At 36.4% G+C, this 19,613-nt stretch overlaps 1 protein-coding gene across 1 annotated transcript in view; it reads right to left on the reverse strand.

The window, feature by feature from the left end:
• Window positions 1-19,613, reverse strand: part of LOC133519990 (actin-associated protein FAM107A-like) — a 51,286-nt gene continuing 31,673 nt past the window's right edge. The window contains exons 2-4 of the mRNA XM_061854214.1: window positions 17,650-17,845; window positions 8,111-8,214; window positions 1-3,208 (exon numbers count right to left, since the gene is read on the reverse strand). Of these exons, the coding sequence (XP_061710198.1) occupies window positions 3,063-3,208; window positions 8,111-8,214; window positions 17,650-17,845 (446 nt within the window). The 3' untranslated portion in view covers window positions 1-3,062. The remainder of the gene's footprint in view (window positions 3,209-8,110; window positions 8,215-17,649; window positions 17,846-19,613) is intronic.

Here is a 19,613-nt window from a genome sequence, read left to right on the forward strand (position 1 = left end):
TTTTGCTAAAACACTTTTATTTGTCTATAGAAATTATTGAATTCTTAATACAGTACCCCTAGTGTAACTTTGATCGACATCATAACGTGACGAACGCGTTTGCGTTAAGTCTCATTTTGTATAGGATTTTGAGATTCCAAAACGTCCCGCTTGGCGCGCTCTTTCGAAATCCAATACAAAATGAGACTAAACGCAAACGCGTACGTCACGTTTGGAAATCGAATTTATTTACACTAGGGGTACAGTTTTCATTGTGAAAACGTTGTCTGCCATTACGAAGAGTAACTTACTTAATACTATAATTCACATTAAATTATTAAAATAAAATGGCCACGTTGCTTACACAAGCTCAGGTAAACAATAGCCCTGCACTGAAGACTTTGTACTAGGACACAAACAACTTAACACTTAACATACAAAAAGCAGCTCCCAATAATAATTTAAAAAAAACATCGAAGTGAAAGAATAACAAGTGGAATGGTATGCAAATTTCGTAGCTTTTCGAGAATTCTCATCCTTTATAATATCCCTACCTTAATCTGATATAAATAATTAATACTCTGAAAGTAAATAACAACTACGTATATGTATATATAATAGGCACAATGGAGAGAACCCAATATTTTAGAAATTACACCTTTAAGTGGGTTAGCATTATTGGTCATAATTTGAACTGTCATACCATTTGTGTACATTTATTTGGAGAGCAACAAAAAATAAAGTTATAACTTATAATTATACGACACTGCATAGCATATAAAAGGTAGAATGTGGTTATTTTATAATATAGTAATTATCCAGAGATTCGTTACACGCCCTAAACCAACTTGAATAGACATACATAAAGATTTGGTATCATTATGATTTCGAAGCATCTCGTTAGAATGCATTTATGATTTCAATTTAACTCCATACATTTAGTTAGGTAATTAACTTTTTAAAAACCAATTAAAAAGCGTAGGACTAGGGTAACCAAACAAAACAACCATTATAAAAATTTAATCCTGCAGACATTTAGTCTACGGAATAATGATGTATACAAAAATATTATCATCTATCACTTTTATGAACACTTTTAAACGTACTGGTCATCTATAGGTTATTGGTGCACTTAATAAGTTCATAGAAGTTGGATACTTGTGCAATATTTATATGTAAATAAACTAGGTCTAAGTCTCTATGGGTTTGTTTCTGAATATAATATCGTTGATTCTACAATTCATAAGAATTCTATTTTGTAATTCAAAATAATTTATTACATTTAAATCACGCTTACGAGTTATTTTCACTAATAATACATTCTATATTCTTTTTCAACATTTACCTACTCTATAAGTATGTAATAAAATAGTTAATATTACACAATTACCTCGATACACATGGGTATTATGATAGACAAGTAAGGAGTTAACGAGAACAGTAAATGTTTATAAATGAACTCTACAGACGACAAAATGTTAAGTTTGTGACATTAAAAAGTTTAGAAAAATATTTCATTCTCTTGGTTACACGACGTTACCCTTATTATAATTAGATACCTCATGCAGTCCCTTCTCAGTCGTTTGTTCGAGACGATAATTATAAGATTTATAAGTATACGTAGTATCGAACTGAAATAATAGTGCACTTAATATACGGTAACAAAATAATAGTTCCTGTCCTGAAGATAAATAATTTATGGGGTTGTTCTTCCGGCGATTCCATCGTCGTTAATACAGTTTGTGTAACCAAAGTTAGTACGAACGACGATTGAAGCGCCTTATATTCACACCTAAGTAGCCGCTAAAGCAACTTTTACCGATGCACATAGTGCAATCAAAATGCCAAGAACGCAACGCTATATTTGCGACACTCAAAGTGAATCCCAAATACCTGTACGACAGGTCAACCAATAGCCGTAAAACTATGACTCGCATTCAAAGCACACTGCACACATCACCATTATTACCACATTTGCTCATGCTATTTATATAATCAATACACCCGCTATTGCATCACTCATTCAACCAACAATATTATATTTTAATAACCCTTCAAATTAAAGTTATGCCCGAAGTTTCCGTCACCCTACTCAGCAGGGGGCTCGAGTTACTGAATGCCCTTACTAGATGTCGCGAGTAGTCTCACTTAATATCGACTTTATGTTTATTTCCATTATTCGTCAAGTATTTTATAGTCTACAGAATCTTAATTTATGGCTACAAAGAACATGGCTATAATTTTAATTCTAGTCGTTACTGATAATATTAAATTACTTTCAAGATAAAATGAAACAATTTTTTTTTTCATTTTGAATAAAGGGCTTTACCTGCAATGTTGTATACTTTTTTTAGGTTCACTCACTACAGAATTTAGTAAGAAGGTAACGAGAAGTTTAATGTAATACTCAACATGAAATTGGAAATTATTTATGTCAATATTCAAGCTTAGCCAAAAATGGTATGATTTAGCCATAGTAAATATTAATTTTACGGCAATTGAATACTGATGACTGCTAAGCATAAATATTAACAACATGTAATTAGATAAGGGGTTGATCTACAATATACTAGATGCCGCTACAGTAGGCCCAGCACAGGAGCGGCGCGACAGTATCTCGCCCGCGAGTTACGCTACCCGTCCCTCCCTAATTAACACAATTAGAAAAACATATGTTAGGCCTACAGAAATATGTATACTAAATTCTCAGTGCCTTGTCATTTTCTTTTTGTTATCCATAAGCTATTACCATAAAATTATTAGCAATATTGCACCTCCCACATTTAGGTACATCATTATAATATAGGCATTGCTGACGGTTGAATTATCATGTTCTCAAATTGTCATAATACCAAAATTTATTTTTTAAATATCGGATGTATGACGATTCTCTTTTTTTTTCTTGTTTTAAAAGGAACCTTGTCTAGTGTCGAGCAATTCCAAAATATCAAAAGCCTAGTAAAACGAGAATTTGGCAGTTTAGGAGCGGCATTCTATGGTCACTATTTCAGTTCACTCTCCAATTTTCAGGGTTCGATTAGTGTCGATATTAGCACTAATATTTAAGCAGCTAGTAGCGGCACCTAGCGGGCCGCGGGCTCACTGGGGGCGGCGTGGCGCAGGCGCGCGCGCAGCTCCTGCAGCGTGGCGTTGGTGGCCGGGTCCGGCTCCGGCGCCGGCGCCGCCGCCTCCAGCCGCCGCGCGCGCTCCGCTATGGCTCGCTCTAGTTCTGCAACGAGAAAAGCACAGCTCACTTATGCAAACATCTACTGTCGTTCGATAGATGGCGCGGTGCGTTGACAAACTATGGCGATATAAGTTTCCGGATTTGGTTGCATAAATACAATATCGCCCTTACGACTCCGATCGATTTCGCGTCAATTATGTGCACCACCCACATTTTACTAGGAAGTTTATAAATCTGGGATAAAATAACTAATGACTTAAATTAAAAATTTAAAAACAGTTTCACTACTAAAATTGGCTAACATTTCGCACCTTGTAAACTTTATCGAAAACCAGCCTGTAGTTACATTATTGCATAGATGATAGGATCAACTACATATGCTATACGCGTGCGCCCGTGAGGGACAGAACATACGCAATGCCCCAATTTAAAAACACGTTTTAACATTCCTGAAAAAACCTACCAAAAACAACCTACGTAATTTGGTCGGGTTATTTGTAGCCCACCATAAGCCATACTAAAATTTACGGTGGAGAATAAAAAATTACACTGTATTAAGGACAAACAATCATAACACTTTCTCTGCTACTCCAACTGAAAGTTCCATAATAGCATCTCGTTCGGTCATCTGCCGGCTTCTCTATGCATTATTGAGACATTTGAGACTCCGTGCTAGGTTAACTTTCAAACCAATACTTTATCCCTTTCTTTTCGTGAACAGACTAGCATGCAAGCCTAGTCTACTTATAGGATCCTCGTTCTCCTGCTTTCCTTCTAGAATGACCTTCAAACCAAAATAGATATGTGTACACGACCTCATTAACGAAATATTTAGGTATTTTTGGCATTATTGGTCACATGCACGAATAATTTGGAATTTGACTAGGTATATATAGTAGGTACCACAGCCACACAGTCACGCCGCAAGTATTATTTTTCCTTAAATAACGTCACTTCGTAATCTAAATGTTTGCTTGGTCCAAATTATCGTTTTAATTTAAACAGTGTGTAGACTGTTCGGTTTGGAGGTCCCGGCAAGTTAATACTAACTATAAATAGTAATTAATCATAAAAAAACAAGGCTTATTTCTGAAACTGGTTTGTATTTCATGTATCAGTTAAGAAAATATATTTCAGATCAAAACAAATCTCCAAGAAAACCTAGCAACTTTTTTTAAACAAGTATAAAAAAATACATCATAGGTAAGAATGACTTGAAAGACATAGTTATAAATAATATAGTCGGGTGCCCTTCTACTTCATCAAATAATAATATGACTGAGACATATTCTTGAAGTCAACCGCTGAATCAACCGTCTTTAATTAGTAGTGGGGCAACTTACAAGACAAAACACTAATGAACATTGTTCACACAAGTGTAAACACTAACAATCAGGAAGTATCAAGTGAATTAATGTATGCATTTTGCAATGCAGTCCGCGGCATAAGGCAATTTCTCCCACGCTAGACTCGCTCGGTTTAGAGACTGGACACTGCATGTAATTTCACTTTCAATTAACTTTGGCTATCGACATCCGTAAAGGAAATACATGAATAACTGGCAATCTAGTACGACTAGCCAAAATGAATAAGTACATACTAATGAACCAGCTAATCACGCAAGTATTTTTAGACTTGATACCTACCTAAGAATTACTAAACCTCGTCATTTTATCTTTGTCAGTCATCCGTGCAAGTACCAGAAATTTAAAACAAGTCAAAGAATATATGTGTAGCAACTAGCAATATTAATGCACAATTAATAAATAGTAACTCGCATATTAAAGTTAATGTATTGATCGATCATTTCCGCAAGTATTCCACATAACATAAGCTAACTATGCTGCATTATTTCGATGAAACATGTAATGCAGTTTTGATAATAATCGCATACCTGTTCAGAGAATTTAATGTACTTATAAAATAAATAATTGAGGGATTAAATAAAATTTAAATAATATGCACATTTTTTCAATCTTATTGACATTCTAAATCAAGCAACACTCGTAAAAGATAGGTAGTGGTTATCAGCAATCTTTGGATAACTCAGCTAAAGCAATCTCCATGTCAAAGAAAAATATGACACCATGAATAGGTATTTATTCGCGAAAGAGAACGATTGCTGGAGCGCATATCAAAGCGAGGTAGTAGGTTAAGGAGATTGAGTGACATGTGGGGATCGAGGTGAACGTCCGTTGCACCTGTGTCGTATGGGCTCGGTCCGGACCGGAGCCCGGCCGAATATGCACGCAAAAACAACTTCGATAACTCGCCTCAAACCTGTTTTTATAATACCGGAATAAGTGCGAAAATAAAGCTTGCATTGTGGAATACTGCAGTATTTGAACGACATTGTTAACACATTTTAACGTTTAGCCGCAATTGTACAGTGTTTTCTGAAAGCTCACAATAATATTGAGAATCTTGTGACAACACATTAACTCTCTTCGTATTATAAAATTTATCATATTTACGCCCATTTCAAGTATCGCCATGTCATGAACTCTGTTTATAACAAGTTGATTTTTGCTTTTGTTTTAGCAACATTGTTTACATGTTTTCAAGTTAACATTGTTAGCAAGTTTGAGTAACAATGTCAATTTATTATCAATTTAGCTATTAAACTTTTGGAAAGTGTAGAATTCCATTGCTGTAAACGCAATAGCGCCGACTGGAAATAATGAAGTTATGTAAAAGTTAAAAGCGTTTTTGCAGTTTAGATATTTTAAGCAGAAAGCAAAGGATTCGTTTGACCTGCTCTTAATTGAGCATATCCCTCCAATGCAACATTAAGAATCATTTTTAATACCTACATAATTATATTAATTTTTAATAAGCGGTAGTTAAACTATCGAATTTGATTTTGGCATTGAAAGTTCAGTCTCGTCATGGACTAGTAGATTAGTTCATGGTCTCGTCGATTTGTATGAATCGCCATAATTTGACACCGAAATTATTAGTCGAATATCGTTCAAGAAATCTGAGCCATCAATTTCCTTCCGCCAAGATTATTAGCGTCTTCTACTGTCGCTATTATTATGAATTATGTTGTACCCAATAGTAGCCATACACGGATACTCCCTTAATATTATGCGGCACGTGCGACTAAACAATCGAACGCAATACCGTCCTTATACCGATATGGATTGGTATCGAATACCGACGTCCGAGTGCTCAGGGAGCTTTCAAGTTCGGGTGATATATTGCATGATTGTTCTCCTTTCCGATAGGTTACATAGAGATTATCGAGTTTTGTTTATTTACCTTAAGTTTTATGGCCTTATGCAACTTATGTACAGTTACCATCACATATATCGGCGCGGATTGGTGATAATTTTCTAACTTGTCACTGATAAGGAACACGAATCCATGTTGGGAGTGCACGTTTGTATATATTCGGCACTGGGCAACCTCTATAAAGATTTTTATGAAGTTAACTTTTTACCTTATTTCAACGAAGTAAAAAAAGAGTAAGTATATTTTTACGATGACGATTACGCTATTTATTTGTATAACACAAGATATGTAGTGTTATTAATTTTACTGGTAACTAGTTTTTTATTAGGCAAGATACACAGCGTGTATTTTTGATACGACCGCATAATTAAAAGGTAGTTAGTTTAGGCTTTAATGAACACACTTTCATAGCTTTTATAAAAAATGGTTGATTTTTATTTTTCGATATAAAATAATTCAGCAAGCAACGTATCACTACTTTGTTTTAACTCAAAACGTCGCTTTTAATGACACGACGTCACAACTGTCACAAGTGACCATGTTGTACGGAATAAATTGCCGCTCGAAAAAATTTCAAAATTAATTATGCTCGGGTAGTTAAGACTATATTGAAAAAATCTTTCAGAATCGTTTTATAGCACTAAAACTGACGTCTAATTTAAGTTTGCGGTTATATAAAAAATACACACTGTATAATCTATAGAATCGTTCAATTCGCAAGTATTGTATTAAATCATCCGCAGTTTGCAGCGATTTCACATTTGAAATTATTGCTTGACCGTCAATCAATAGTAATGCAACCTAGCAATTAAGGAAATTTAATTAAGTACTTTTTTAACTTAATTCATGAGTTGAATTTAGCGGAATCTAAATTATACATACCTATTAGAAATCGTTCGGTCAAGGTAATTAGCACAATTCATTTAGAAAATAATATTGATTTTCTTATACATATCAAACTTATAACGTAAATTGCATACAATTTTGACAAATCTCGCATGTTGGTTTGTGTCGAACGAAACGGAAAGTCTCTGAATAAAAATAAAAAACTACGAATGTGGGACATGCGTGAAAAAAGTTTTCATTTACCGCCATTTGATGTACAGATTATCTTTTAATTAGTTTTAAATATAAAATGAGTTTGTTTGTTGTCTTTAAAGTAACTATAGCAAAAGTTTCGTTTAAAATGAGCGATAAACAAATTTCGGCGACGCCGCCACATATCCGCGAGTTCCGCCAAAAGAGCAACGATGCCCCAATGTTGGCTGTAATTTGGGTTAGTGAATATATCATAGAAAGTTTATAATTTGTGTAGATAAAATAGTGTATGTAACTCCACATAATTAGGCATTAAAACTCACTTTCTTTTCGTTTCTTAAACCCACACTTGTGTTTTAATGCCTTTCATTATGTAGCAGTCACATAAACTACTATTTACATTCGTTACCTATGACCCAATAATGTTAAAAAATCATGTCGTATTTGTAACGTGTCGATACTGCAGATAACATAGTCAAATCGTTATTATTTTTCTTGCATAGTTTTTAATTCTAAACTATAAACCACAAGCTAAATTAAACTATTACTCAAAGTAAAACTAGCAATTTTATCTGTTGAGAAGCATTATGACGTCATACATCATAATACCTAAGATAAGCTTTTAACCTTGACATTTAACTGAATAAGAACCATAGAAAATATTTTTACCTGGCGTTTCCTTGTGTTCCTTAACTTGATTTAAGATCTGCTTTTCTTTGTGTTTTGAAAGGGCCTTTTGTAGTTCGCTCTTCTGGTTCAGGACGTTCTTGCCTCTGAAATAGATAACATAGAAAACTTTAATAAAGGGATAAATACAAAGAACATTCACTTGAATGTTATCAAATACATTAATAATTAGCCTTTTTAATTTTGATTGATTAGCTATTGAGTTATCGAGCATTAAGTGTTCTCTATCACGAGAATCGAAAAATGCAAAACGTAGGTAATATATAAGTTAATTTCACTGATCTAATAAATCTGATATACTGTATTATTGGGTAGATGTCTTGAATAGCCGCAATTGCAGAGCCACAGAGCCGCATCCGGCCCGCGAGTCGCGATTTGCCGACCTTTGATGTTGACAAATTTTGTCGTTAATACATAAAAAGTCGGCAACTCACATGTGCCTTTTGGCAAGCGATAAGCTAAGGCACCCGTTTACTATCCGGCGGCTCGTATACTTGGTTTCCTAGTAGAACTAGGGTTGCCATACATCCCGTATTAAGTATCGTGTCCCGTATTTTTAGCTGTTCCATACCTACATAAATATATGGTAACAATCATCTCTGTTGAACCAGTGTCTCTCCAACTAATTACTACCCCCTTACCCCGTATTAGTTTCAATTCAATAATTATGGCAACCCTAAATATAACAGAACCTAACGCTCTGAATTACCGTGAACTTGCGATAATTCAAAGCTGCTTATCGGAGACTTGAATGTTATCACTTCCTTTTTTAATGGCCATATAAGGTAATGTTTGGACGACCAAACACTAATCACGTGTTAATTAGCAATATCGTTTGCACTGCTATTGTTTGATAAACATTTTCCACATTAAAACATTGACTACAAGGAGAATAAAGTTTGCATGCTTGCTCGTATTTATAGTGTTTGCTGAAGGATTGGTGATAAGATCGTGTTTAAGATATAGTGCTGATAGTAACCAGACAGGTCATTTGTATGAAACATTTACTCGCACCTCACACGTCTAATCTCACAAAAACGTTTCAACTAAAATAGCAGCGTGAACCGTACTCTTATAATAGTTACGCACAAGGTCGGTTCAATCCGTAGGCATCGATAAGCTATTTTTTCTAGAAGTTACTGTTACTAGCCAATATATTTAATATATCTAGGAATATCATTTAGGAAAATTTCATACTATTAAATAAAATAAAAAGATTTTTTAGGAGTTTTCAGTTTAACAGATCAATGATCACTAATAATTACTGATACAAACCATTAAAGCATACCTAATACGAAATCATAGGTTAGCCTACTCAAATATTAATGTGGTTAATAATTATCAGTAGTTAGGTACTCCCACTTACTTAACTAACCAACCCACATGTACCTATAATCTACTCAACGTGATAAACATGTAGTGATTTCAACAACCCAATAATACCTATGCATTTGATAAACAATAAAATTACGCAATTGTTGTTAATTTAATGCAGTAGGCACTCAATATTAGATGAGATAGATATGTGTGTTGACTACAGTTCCTTTAAATATTTCCCACGCAAAGGAATATATAACTTGCATGTGTGCAGCATTTATGACGTCAAACATGTCGTCTATTTTTTATGCAATAACTAACGATACAACAGAGATACATGTACAGGAATGTTACACTACTATAAGTAGAGTTATTTCTTGAATACTATCCGAAATTGCTATAAACAGATTCAATTTCACACCTCTGTTTCAGCAAAAAAAGACCAGTCGGTAATTAAAGCCGGACAGCGTGTACACACATCAAACAAAAACACGTAGATATTTTCCATTATATAAGCCTAAAATAAGTTTGCAATCAGCGAGTTCAGCAGAGCAGAAATTTACGATTGGCCTGCAAACGGCGCGGGAGAAGTGCACTGGAATCGAGTTGACGTCCCATTACCACGGGTACCAACGGTTTAATCCCGACTAATTACAGCCCGAGCGGTGTTGGAGAAATGTAACGCTATTTACATATCGTATTCAGGCCACCAGGCAGAACAGAGTAAGTAACTGGCGCCCGAGGTTCGAGTTCGACGACGGGGATCATAAGTTTAGGTGCAGTAACTGTGTTTAACCCTAAGTCCAGAGCGGCAACAAACTTGCCATCGTTCAAACAAAAACGCATATTTACAATAAGAATCGAAGAATAAGAAGAAGAGTTCGTAATCGAATGACTAGAAAACAATATCAAATTGTTTAAGGGCTAAAGACACGTCAAAACGGCAGCAAAGACATTCTTAAGAACTTCTATAAGTCAAGCTGTCCACTTGAGAAATTTGAACAAGACTCTACCTAATTTTCCCTTAAGGTCGAAAGATGAGATTCAGATAAATGTCGCTTTCGCACAAACTAGTTCCTACGGCTATTCTCGGGACTAGATAAACTTGCCTTGGGCACTTCAAATACTTTTCATGTAACAATTTGGATACCAAAAGCTCGATATTTTGTACAGTGGAAATAAGAATATGCAACCGGCAAACGATGAGGATATTTTGGGCCTCCAGACTTCAAATACGCGCGTACCTATCAGAAATGCAATCAGTAAAGGCCGCGGAGCGAGTAAATGCAAGTCGGCAACTGCGAAGTAACGAAGTTATCGTATCAGATATAAACGTCTTGCGATTGATTTTCCGCGATCAGATCGGCGATGTCGATAGCAAAGTTTAATGTTTGCGTGCTATGTTTACAACTGATTAATCGGGAAATGGCTTATACTTCCACTGGATTTGGTTACCTGCACTTTTCGGGCATTTCACGCGATGCCCGAATCGAATGTGGCTGAAAGCTGTGATTACTTCTATCAATAAATAAGAAATTAGCATGAACACACTTTCACGAATTTCACTCATTATTATTTACTACAACGGGACTTAATCACGTAAAATTAAATTTACTTCCGACGTTTCGAGGACTGCGTTGTCACCTAAATTATTAAAATAAAACCGGTAAATTTAAAACTTAAGTCATTTTACACGTTTAATTCCCGTTGTGGTACCTAAATAATAATGAACATTTGTAGGAGCATTCCACGAACTTTATTTCCTGAGTTGCGAGTTTTTTCGGCGTTGAAAGCAGGCGATTATTTTTCTGTGCATCTTTTTGTCCATTAGTCACAGAAAAGGAAACTCTTGTACCTGCAAGTCTTCAGAAATTAATTCGAGTTTTTACGGGACAACGGTTGATAATTGCATAGAATGCTCCTATAACGTAAGATTAAAGTTCGACTAAGAAAAGTTGGATTTCCTCGGCTTACCGTCTTAGCCATCTGTTGTAATGGAAACTCTGGGAAGTCAGTGCGGCGAGACGACTCAGTGGTGTGATGGGAACATTCCTATAGCTGCAGTGTTTGCGTATAGCGTTGCACTCCCGTTAGCCGACTGGGAATTGCTTCCTTCCGTCAGGGCGCACTGCCGGCGGCGCGGAAATAACAGACCGTGTGTTATCATTGCTTACAAAGTTGAGCGCCCAGTCCAACAAATGTAACTCTGACTTGTGTTTAAATTTTCAGCTATTCACTTATACTGGTTGGTGGTTGGCAGTAGCGTGCGACTCGACTACGATTGGGAAACGATTGGAATAGCACACCAGACCGAGATGGTGACGGCACGCTCATCGGGAAATTAGCTGAATCAACAAGTACCTAACACTCAAAATGAGTCGCTATTTTATTATTTTCAATATGACGGCGTCGGTATTGTGTGTAGACTGTAGATTTCAACTGTTCGGTGTTTCGTATCATGAAACTATTACTTGACATAATATTCAAGGCAAATAATGAAAATAAAAATTATTCTTATAGATTTGTACGGGGAAAACTGTTACGGCCAAAACACGTAGTTTATAATCAAGATGCAGAATTGTTGAGTTACTGGTCTAGCTCTCCAAATATAACCCAATACCATTTAATAGTGAAAGCATCAAGATTATGATTTCTGTTTATAAGTCTTGCTAGAGCCTATACCATAATGTAAGTCCAAATAATATCCATGCCAAAGTGCGTGGACACTATAAATGAATTCCTTTAATGTGTCCATGCGCTTTTACAGCTGTAAATGAAATGTTTAACATATTTTATTTTATTAAATACTTTTTCTGGTCTGACTGTGAACGGTTGTTAGGGTTCCTAGAAGTTAAACAATTTATTTAAATCGGTAACAAGAGCCGTTGTTGTGGTGCTGCGGGACCCACAGTGCGCTACCGGCTACTATTAAGTTTTTTTATTATATAACTTTCAACCTTACATAAACTCATAAAACTCAATAGTTTCGGCATCCGGTTTCATGGGAGATAATGTAAACAAATCCCGACCTATAACAACAATTGGATCGAGGCCCAATTATAAAGCATTAGTTTACAACCAAACCCAATAGATTCTTAAACTGGAAATATTCCCACGTTTTTTCCAGCTTTTTTTATTTCCAATTCAAACCCCGGGGAATGCCGGTGAGATACTTTTATTGAGCAACGCGTTCTTTTCAATTGCAAAACTCATGTAGCAACTATTAGGAATGTGAGAATATGACATAACGTTCGCTAAACAATTGTGGTATATGGAATAAAAACAGAAATTGCTAATCGATAACCGGGTCAGTGGCTGTATGGATAAACGATAATGACGTTTAACAGTATAAATACAGTGACAATAAAATAATTACAGCTGCTAGCATGTTCGGTGGTTAACTCTTGGGCACAAAGACTGCTCGTTCCTAATTAGAGCATTATTAAAACAATTGGAATAAATATATAAAAAAAAACAATTGCTATTTCACCAAAATGTCTGACTGCAATTGTGAACAGTAAGATTGACATATCGTTCATTACCAAAAATAGTAATAAGTAAAGTTGTTTACAAATAATTGAAAATGTTAACACTACAAAACAAAATGCATTACGTACGGTACGGGCTAAGATAACTTTATTTTTTATTGCAGATATACTACTCTAAACCATGCTACTCTAGCTGAACGTTAGTGAACGGGTTTATAAAAGTGTATAAATATAAATTAAACGCAATTTATTTTATGAGTTGCGGCTCGGAGACAGATGTTGGATAATTACGCCGGGCTCACAGGACGAGGCAGGATGCGGTGCACCTGTGCTCTAAGAATCCGAACATAGCAAAAAGCCAACATGTGTGCTGCAATGCGCATTTATGTACATTTCCATGTTCTGTACGAGTAAAACTATGCTTTCATATTTCAGTATTTCATCCGGTCATACTACAAATAGATATTGAAATGTACCTACACAAACAGAAACATTAATTTGTAAGAGGTCTTTATAGTTATTATGATGGTTCACGGCCCAATTTGAAAAATGCTTATAAGATGTCACAGCGATGCGATCTGTCAGTGCCAAAGTGACATTTCTTCAATCAAAAACGTCACACATTGTTTATTAGAATTATAGGGCCGACAGACAACTATTAACGTTAAGTTCCTTCACTAACATCCGGTTTTATCAATTAGGCCTTCTAGTCTAGGCTTTTGATTTAACTAAGATATTTTACTAACACTGTTTTTATACGTAAAAACTAGGTTTACTTTCAATGAAATGCAATTTTAAAGAGATGGAAACTTGTGTAGTTAAGTTCTGTATGGTAATTCTTTAGTTATCCGTAATCCTAAATATGACTAAAGAATTTTCGAGACCTAATTCTTTTTAATTTTCAACGCTATACGTTCTTCCCGGGCATTCATTAGTAAGTTCTCGTTGGTTCAAGCCAAGAATGCCCACAAAAAGTGCACCCGTCGGTTCCCGGCGTGAAGAATTTGGGAACCGATCTATTGTTCAAATAACCTGCCGTACACTTACTTGAATACTGATTGTAACTATACGGCTCACGCGTACATTTTGTTAGTGACAGAATTTAGAAATGAAGCAGCTGTTTAATCGTACGTTAATTGTAATTATTTACAAAGATAATATTGATAATATTTACTTAGCTGCTCGGTGCGAACAAAAGATTACACTTATGGCGTCACATTAATTACTACCACAAATTCAGAGCCAATAGTGAACCGTACTTGACGATGTGTAATGTAAGTACGTTCTATGAAGATATTATTTTACAAACTTACTGTTACCCATTATTTCTAGAAAATATGAGGAGTATTTACTTACGTCAATTTTGCATGTCAAAACAACTGTGACACGTGCGTAACAAATACACGAAAATAGGTAAGCAACAAAAACAGTCAAAAACGATTGTTACCATCTATATAGTAAACAACTGTCGGCATTTAACAATGACAAGTCCGTGTTATATTATTTCCAATGCATAAAAGATTTTGTTCAATTAGGAAGTTCCTCGCCTCTTTAATTTGTTTTTCCTACTCCTCTACTGTTATCTGTCATTTATGCATTCATTAACACGAATATAAGAACATACATAAAAGATTTCAAGAAAAGTCTATATTGTCTATTCCTCATAAAAGCTCTTGTGCTTTTATAAGCTATAATGTTACTGCGATTAATGGCTACCAACCTAACAAAACAAAAACGAATACAGTTTTAAACTAAATATTCATTTGGTTGCATAGTAAAAATAATTACTTCATAAGTCAGAAACACGCATGTGACACCCGTAATATAGCAACACCCATAGACTACGAAGACCGCTTAGCGTTGCTTGTTAGTCTCCGTAGGCTACGGTGGCCAAAATTGAGAAAAAACTGTCCAAAAACTTAATTTAGCAAGTAGCAAGTACCAGGGCCTCATGAGTTACGAGGAGGTGTCGCCGACCGGCCGGCCGCGGCCCGGGGCGGGCCGGGCGCGTCACAAGGTATGCGCGCGCGTCTTGGCTATATACTTTTGCTGTAATTTGTTTACCTAAATTAAGATTTATTTTTGTTGACTCGTAGGAAAAATATTGTATGCAACATTGTATAAGTAGGTCAAAAAATTCTCGTGGCGTATTCCTTTACAATGTTCGCCTACGCCTTCGGCTCCGGCTCACATTGTAACTCACGCCACTCGCCTTTTTTGACCCTTCTTATACAACTGTTGCATAAAATACTATAATGAGCTCTCTGGACTATACCAGAAAGTATTATCAATCATATCAATCAACCTGTCAATATTGAAAATTTCGGTATTGACAGGTTATCTCTTTATTTGACAATTTGAGATACCGATTATTTAGACGTATATTCTAAAAAATATATTACCTTTTAGAATACCGCATAACGTATCTTTACACCGGCGAGATAGCTTGTTAGAGAGCGAACTTTCCAGTTTTGCACAAAGCGTATTGAGTGGAAGGTGCGAAGTGCTTCCCAGAAGGGTCCTCGGGAACAATGAGGGAAGGTATCATAGAAAGTGCTTCATTTCTTAAAGGAAGCCAATAGACGTGGCTCTGTCGTGACGTGAGTCAAGTGTCAGTGATTTTAAAATAAATGGTGAATTCTTGAACTGACGTTGAAAAGGCGTTTATATTATACGTATTTGTGATAGGTACATTTTCTAAGGCCGGGTTTAAACATGTAAGTTTTACTTGCGTAAGTAACTTACGCGGGTAACTTACTTATAGTGAAATTGCAATGTACATAAACAACCTAGTAAGTCGCTTAGCACACACAATATTCACATCTTCTTCTTCTAGCCTTATCCTATTTTTATTTGTGGTCGGCTCTCCTAATAAATTTTCTCTAGTTATATCTGTTCCGGGTCGCCGTTGGGTCTACGAGTATATTCTTATTCTCTAGGTCTTTCTTAACTACGGACAGCCATGTAAGTCGAGGTCGTCCACTCTTTTTCGGTTCTTTCATACATTCGAGCACCTTTCTAGTCATGTGGTCCTCCGGCCTTCTCATGACATGACCATACCATCGGAGTCGTGTTTCCATTAGCTTGTCCTGTATAGGTCTTATTTTGAACGAGCCTCTGATGTACCTAACGCTTCGGTACTTTGTCCATGAGTGTCACTCCTGCAGACCACCTAAGCATTCGCATATCAGCGACGTGAAGTTAGTCGGATTGTTGCTTCTTGAGAGGCCAACATTCTCCACCATATAACATTGCTGGTCTGACAGCAGTTTTGTACACTTTGCCCTTTACGCGGATGGGCATCATCGGGTCACAGAGTACTCCTGTAAGCTTTCTCCACTTTTGCCAGCCCGTACTTTTACGATGCGCTACGTCGTTGTCAATGTACACACAATATTCTCATATAAAATAAAAATAAATAGTACATGTATATGTAAGAAAAAGTCGATAAAAGTATTATGAAAACGGACGAGATAAAAATTATGCTCACACAGACATACAGTTCACAAATAATAGTAAGATAGTGTATGAAAGTGTTTTCAGAAAGTAAGCAGTGCTGAAATATAATAATTATTCACAACCTACTTATTACATAATCTAAATTGTTGGAATTATTTTACACACTGGCTAAACCAATACTTAAATATACCACCCAAACATACGATTAATCCAGAGATTAGATCTATAAAAGGAGTCGAATAATCCACAGTTAGCAAGTAGAATGAGATAAAAGTATTTGACCTCTAACATATCTTAGGATACGGTTTTATTGCTCTTGCGACCGAGTTCAAAGTCATTACAATCATAGAATGGACGAAATAGATAACTCTAATATGTCCGAATTTGTTATAAACTCTATGCACTTATGCAGACAAGTCACGGGTAAGAATTGACTATAATGATTAATAGAATTGATATGTATTAAGACATGCCTAGACGTCAACGGCTCCTTAAATAGCGGACTATCGAGCCACCCAAAGTTATGTGCATACATTATGATTTGCTACACATAACGACACCATGAAAACTAAGTTATTGGCGATTGCTGATACAGTGAAGATCGTACACAATAATTAAAGCCTCACTCATAGATATTTAAGTAACTTTTATCGCTGCACTTATTATGTACACTTCTCTTGTACATTGGCCTTTAACCAGCTTCTTATCAGTTTCAAGTGAGATCCTCAATTAATTTTTACCGAAGCGATACCATTATTTTATTTAAAAGCCCTTTATGGAGTCATGTAAGTAAGTAGTCAACGTTTTATTTCTTTCTGCCCATTAAGAATTCCAAGAAGGCAATGTCGAGCGAGGACTCTAGAGTCCTGGAGAATCTAGATTCTCCAGAATGACAAAGTGTTCATTGACCAAGTTTGGTATGTGTGGTACGTTTCATAAGATGCTGATTAAAAGCAGCAAGGCGTTACATAAATATTCTTGCTAAAGCAACTCGTACAGGTCCAAGCAAGGATACTTTTCGGACTGTCGAGACAAAGGTAGGCGGCACAAGGCGATGAGACTCCTAATTCACCCTACGTCACCTCGATAACTTCTGGAATTGTTGCGACAGGTACTTCTTCCGGTTGAAATGTAGCTCCCGGTGCAGAATCATCTTTTCTGCAAGCAGCGCTGGCAGGCTGGCTAACTGTACACCTAGGGTTTGTGCTGGAGTTGCGGTAGGATACGTCAAAATTCTAGGGAGCAGAAGGTACTTACATCTTTTGGTTGAACAACAGCTCCCGATGCAGGTCCATCCTCTGCGGGCTGTCGAGGCAGGGGTTGGGCAGGCGGCGCGGGGCGATGAGCCCGCCCGCGGCCCCCTCCCCCTCCTGCACCATCTCGTCCGCTCCCAGGGCTCCGACGGGGACCAGCCCCACGCTGCCGGACGCGATCAACGCGCTACGAGATACGACTGCAACAAGTACAATGTGATGATTAGATAAAGCTCTCAAATTAGATTTTAAATGTTAGAACTTCGTGTTGTCCTCCTTTAACGTCCGGTTTTATTTTGGCATACATAAATACATCTAGTTCATGTTTTCTAATCGGTTAACATCACACACGATTTGTTGGATTAATAATAAGTATATGATAATCAATTCTTCGTTCAAGGCTAACGCGTGTTTTTTATAACTTTTTTTTTTCATATAGTTTTTTATAAGTTTACTATAGATTTTCTTTTGTTACTTTTGTTGTTTGTGTTTGTGTTTTGTTTCTTTTGTTATCAGGCTGCAATGGTTTTTTTTAAGCCCGAAGCAGTATGCGTGTACTTAATAAGACTATGTAAAAAGTAAAGCATAACCTTAGGGGACATTTAATAAAAGGTTATTTCACTAATCTATGAATCGAATGAGGTTACAACCGAGGCTCCGCATTGATTTAATGCACATACATGCATGACTTCCAAGTATGCGCCCCGACCTCATGCGTAGGTTTAAAAATGTATTCGCCTGCCATAAATCAGAGAAAGAATGCATAAAGTCTTCGACCTTTCAATACACGTATATTAAAAATATATAAGATATCCTTTTAAAGGTAAGACCGGTTCACAAAGACGTTTGCTAATAATGAGTAACAGAATGACATCATCTTATGTTACCTACATATTTTGCGCATATGCTCCACTCTAAAAGGATCTTCGCGAACATATCTCTTGGCGCTCGGCCAAAATACAAGGAGAAATCCATTAGGTTGCTTCACGCAAATGCATGGCAAGCATTTCCATAGTTCATCTTCTTTGCGTAACATCAGCAGTAGATTTAAATTTTTACTGACAGGTTGAAAATAAGTTCCTCGGGGTTGTGATTGTGACCTCGTTTGTTTCGACTATGATTGCGGTTCCTATAAAATCAAGCTAATAAGCGTGCCATGGCCCTACTTCCGCGCCTCGCTTCGAAATCTGAGCATTATTACAAAGCGAGTCGTCACGGGTACACAATTGCAATTGCAACCCCTGCAGTGCAATGATTGTGTTTCACCACTCTTTCCCGCTCGTTATCGCGGGCAGCCACGGCCTCATTTCTGGCACTTTAGATAAACGGAAACGGCTGAGTTATGAACTTTAAAATTCATTTTGTTCACGAGCCCGTGCCGGGCGGGCCGAGCACCAAGTTTAAAAAGTTGAAGCTCGTTGTGGTCACGGAACTCTAGCAAGAGACGATAATTTATAACTAAACTATTAAAACCTTAATACTCGTACAAGTCTTTTACGATTATCTACCTACTTACGAAAATGTAACAAATGGGTAATAAATTACAATCGATGAATTACGATTTTTTTTACGATTTGATGAAACTATTATGATTTTTCTGATATTCGGCAATACTATATCGAATTAGATACATGAATGTTTGCAGTCATTAATAATCTGCGAAGCAATGGCCTTAATCTAGCAAAGCAGGTCAAATTGTAAGCTCACATGTTACCTATGTGTGACATAAGACAAATTTACATAATGTGTCGGCGCCAAATGCCTCTATGTCGCATTATGTTATCAAATAACATATTTACTGCCGTGTTAACCATCAAAATAAGACATCCTTTTAGGACCATAAACCATTTTTCATCACACTTGCTCGTAAACGGTGTTATTGAACGCCAGCATACTGAGATGGAGTGAGTTATACGGGGTGTTTAAAATCGCGAAAAAACCCCGAAATCGAGAAAAAAAAATTACTCT

The sequence above is a fragment of the Cydia pomonella genome, chromosome 7 (genome assembly GCF_033807575.1).
Source record: "Cydia pomonella isolate Wapato2018A chromosome 7, ilCydPomo1, whole genome shotgun sequence".
Lineage (NCBI taxonomy): Eukaryota > Metazoa > Arthropoda > Insecta > Lepidoptera > Tortricidae > Cydia > Cydia pomonella.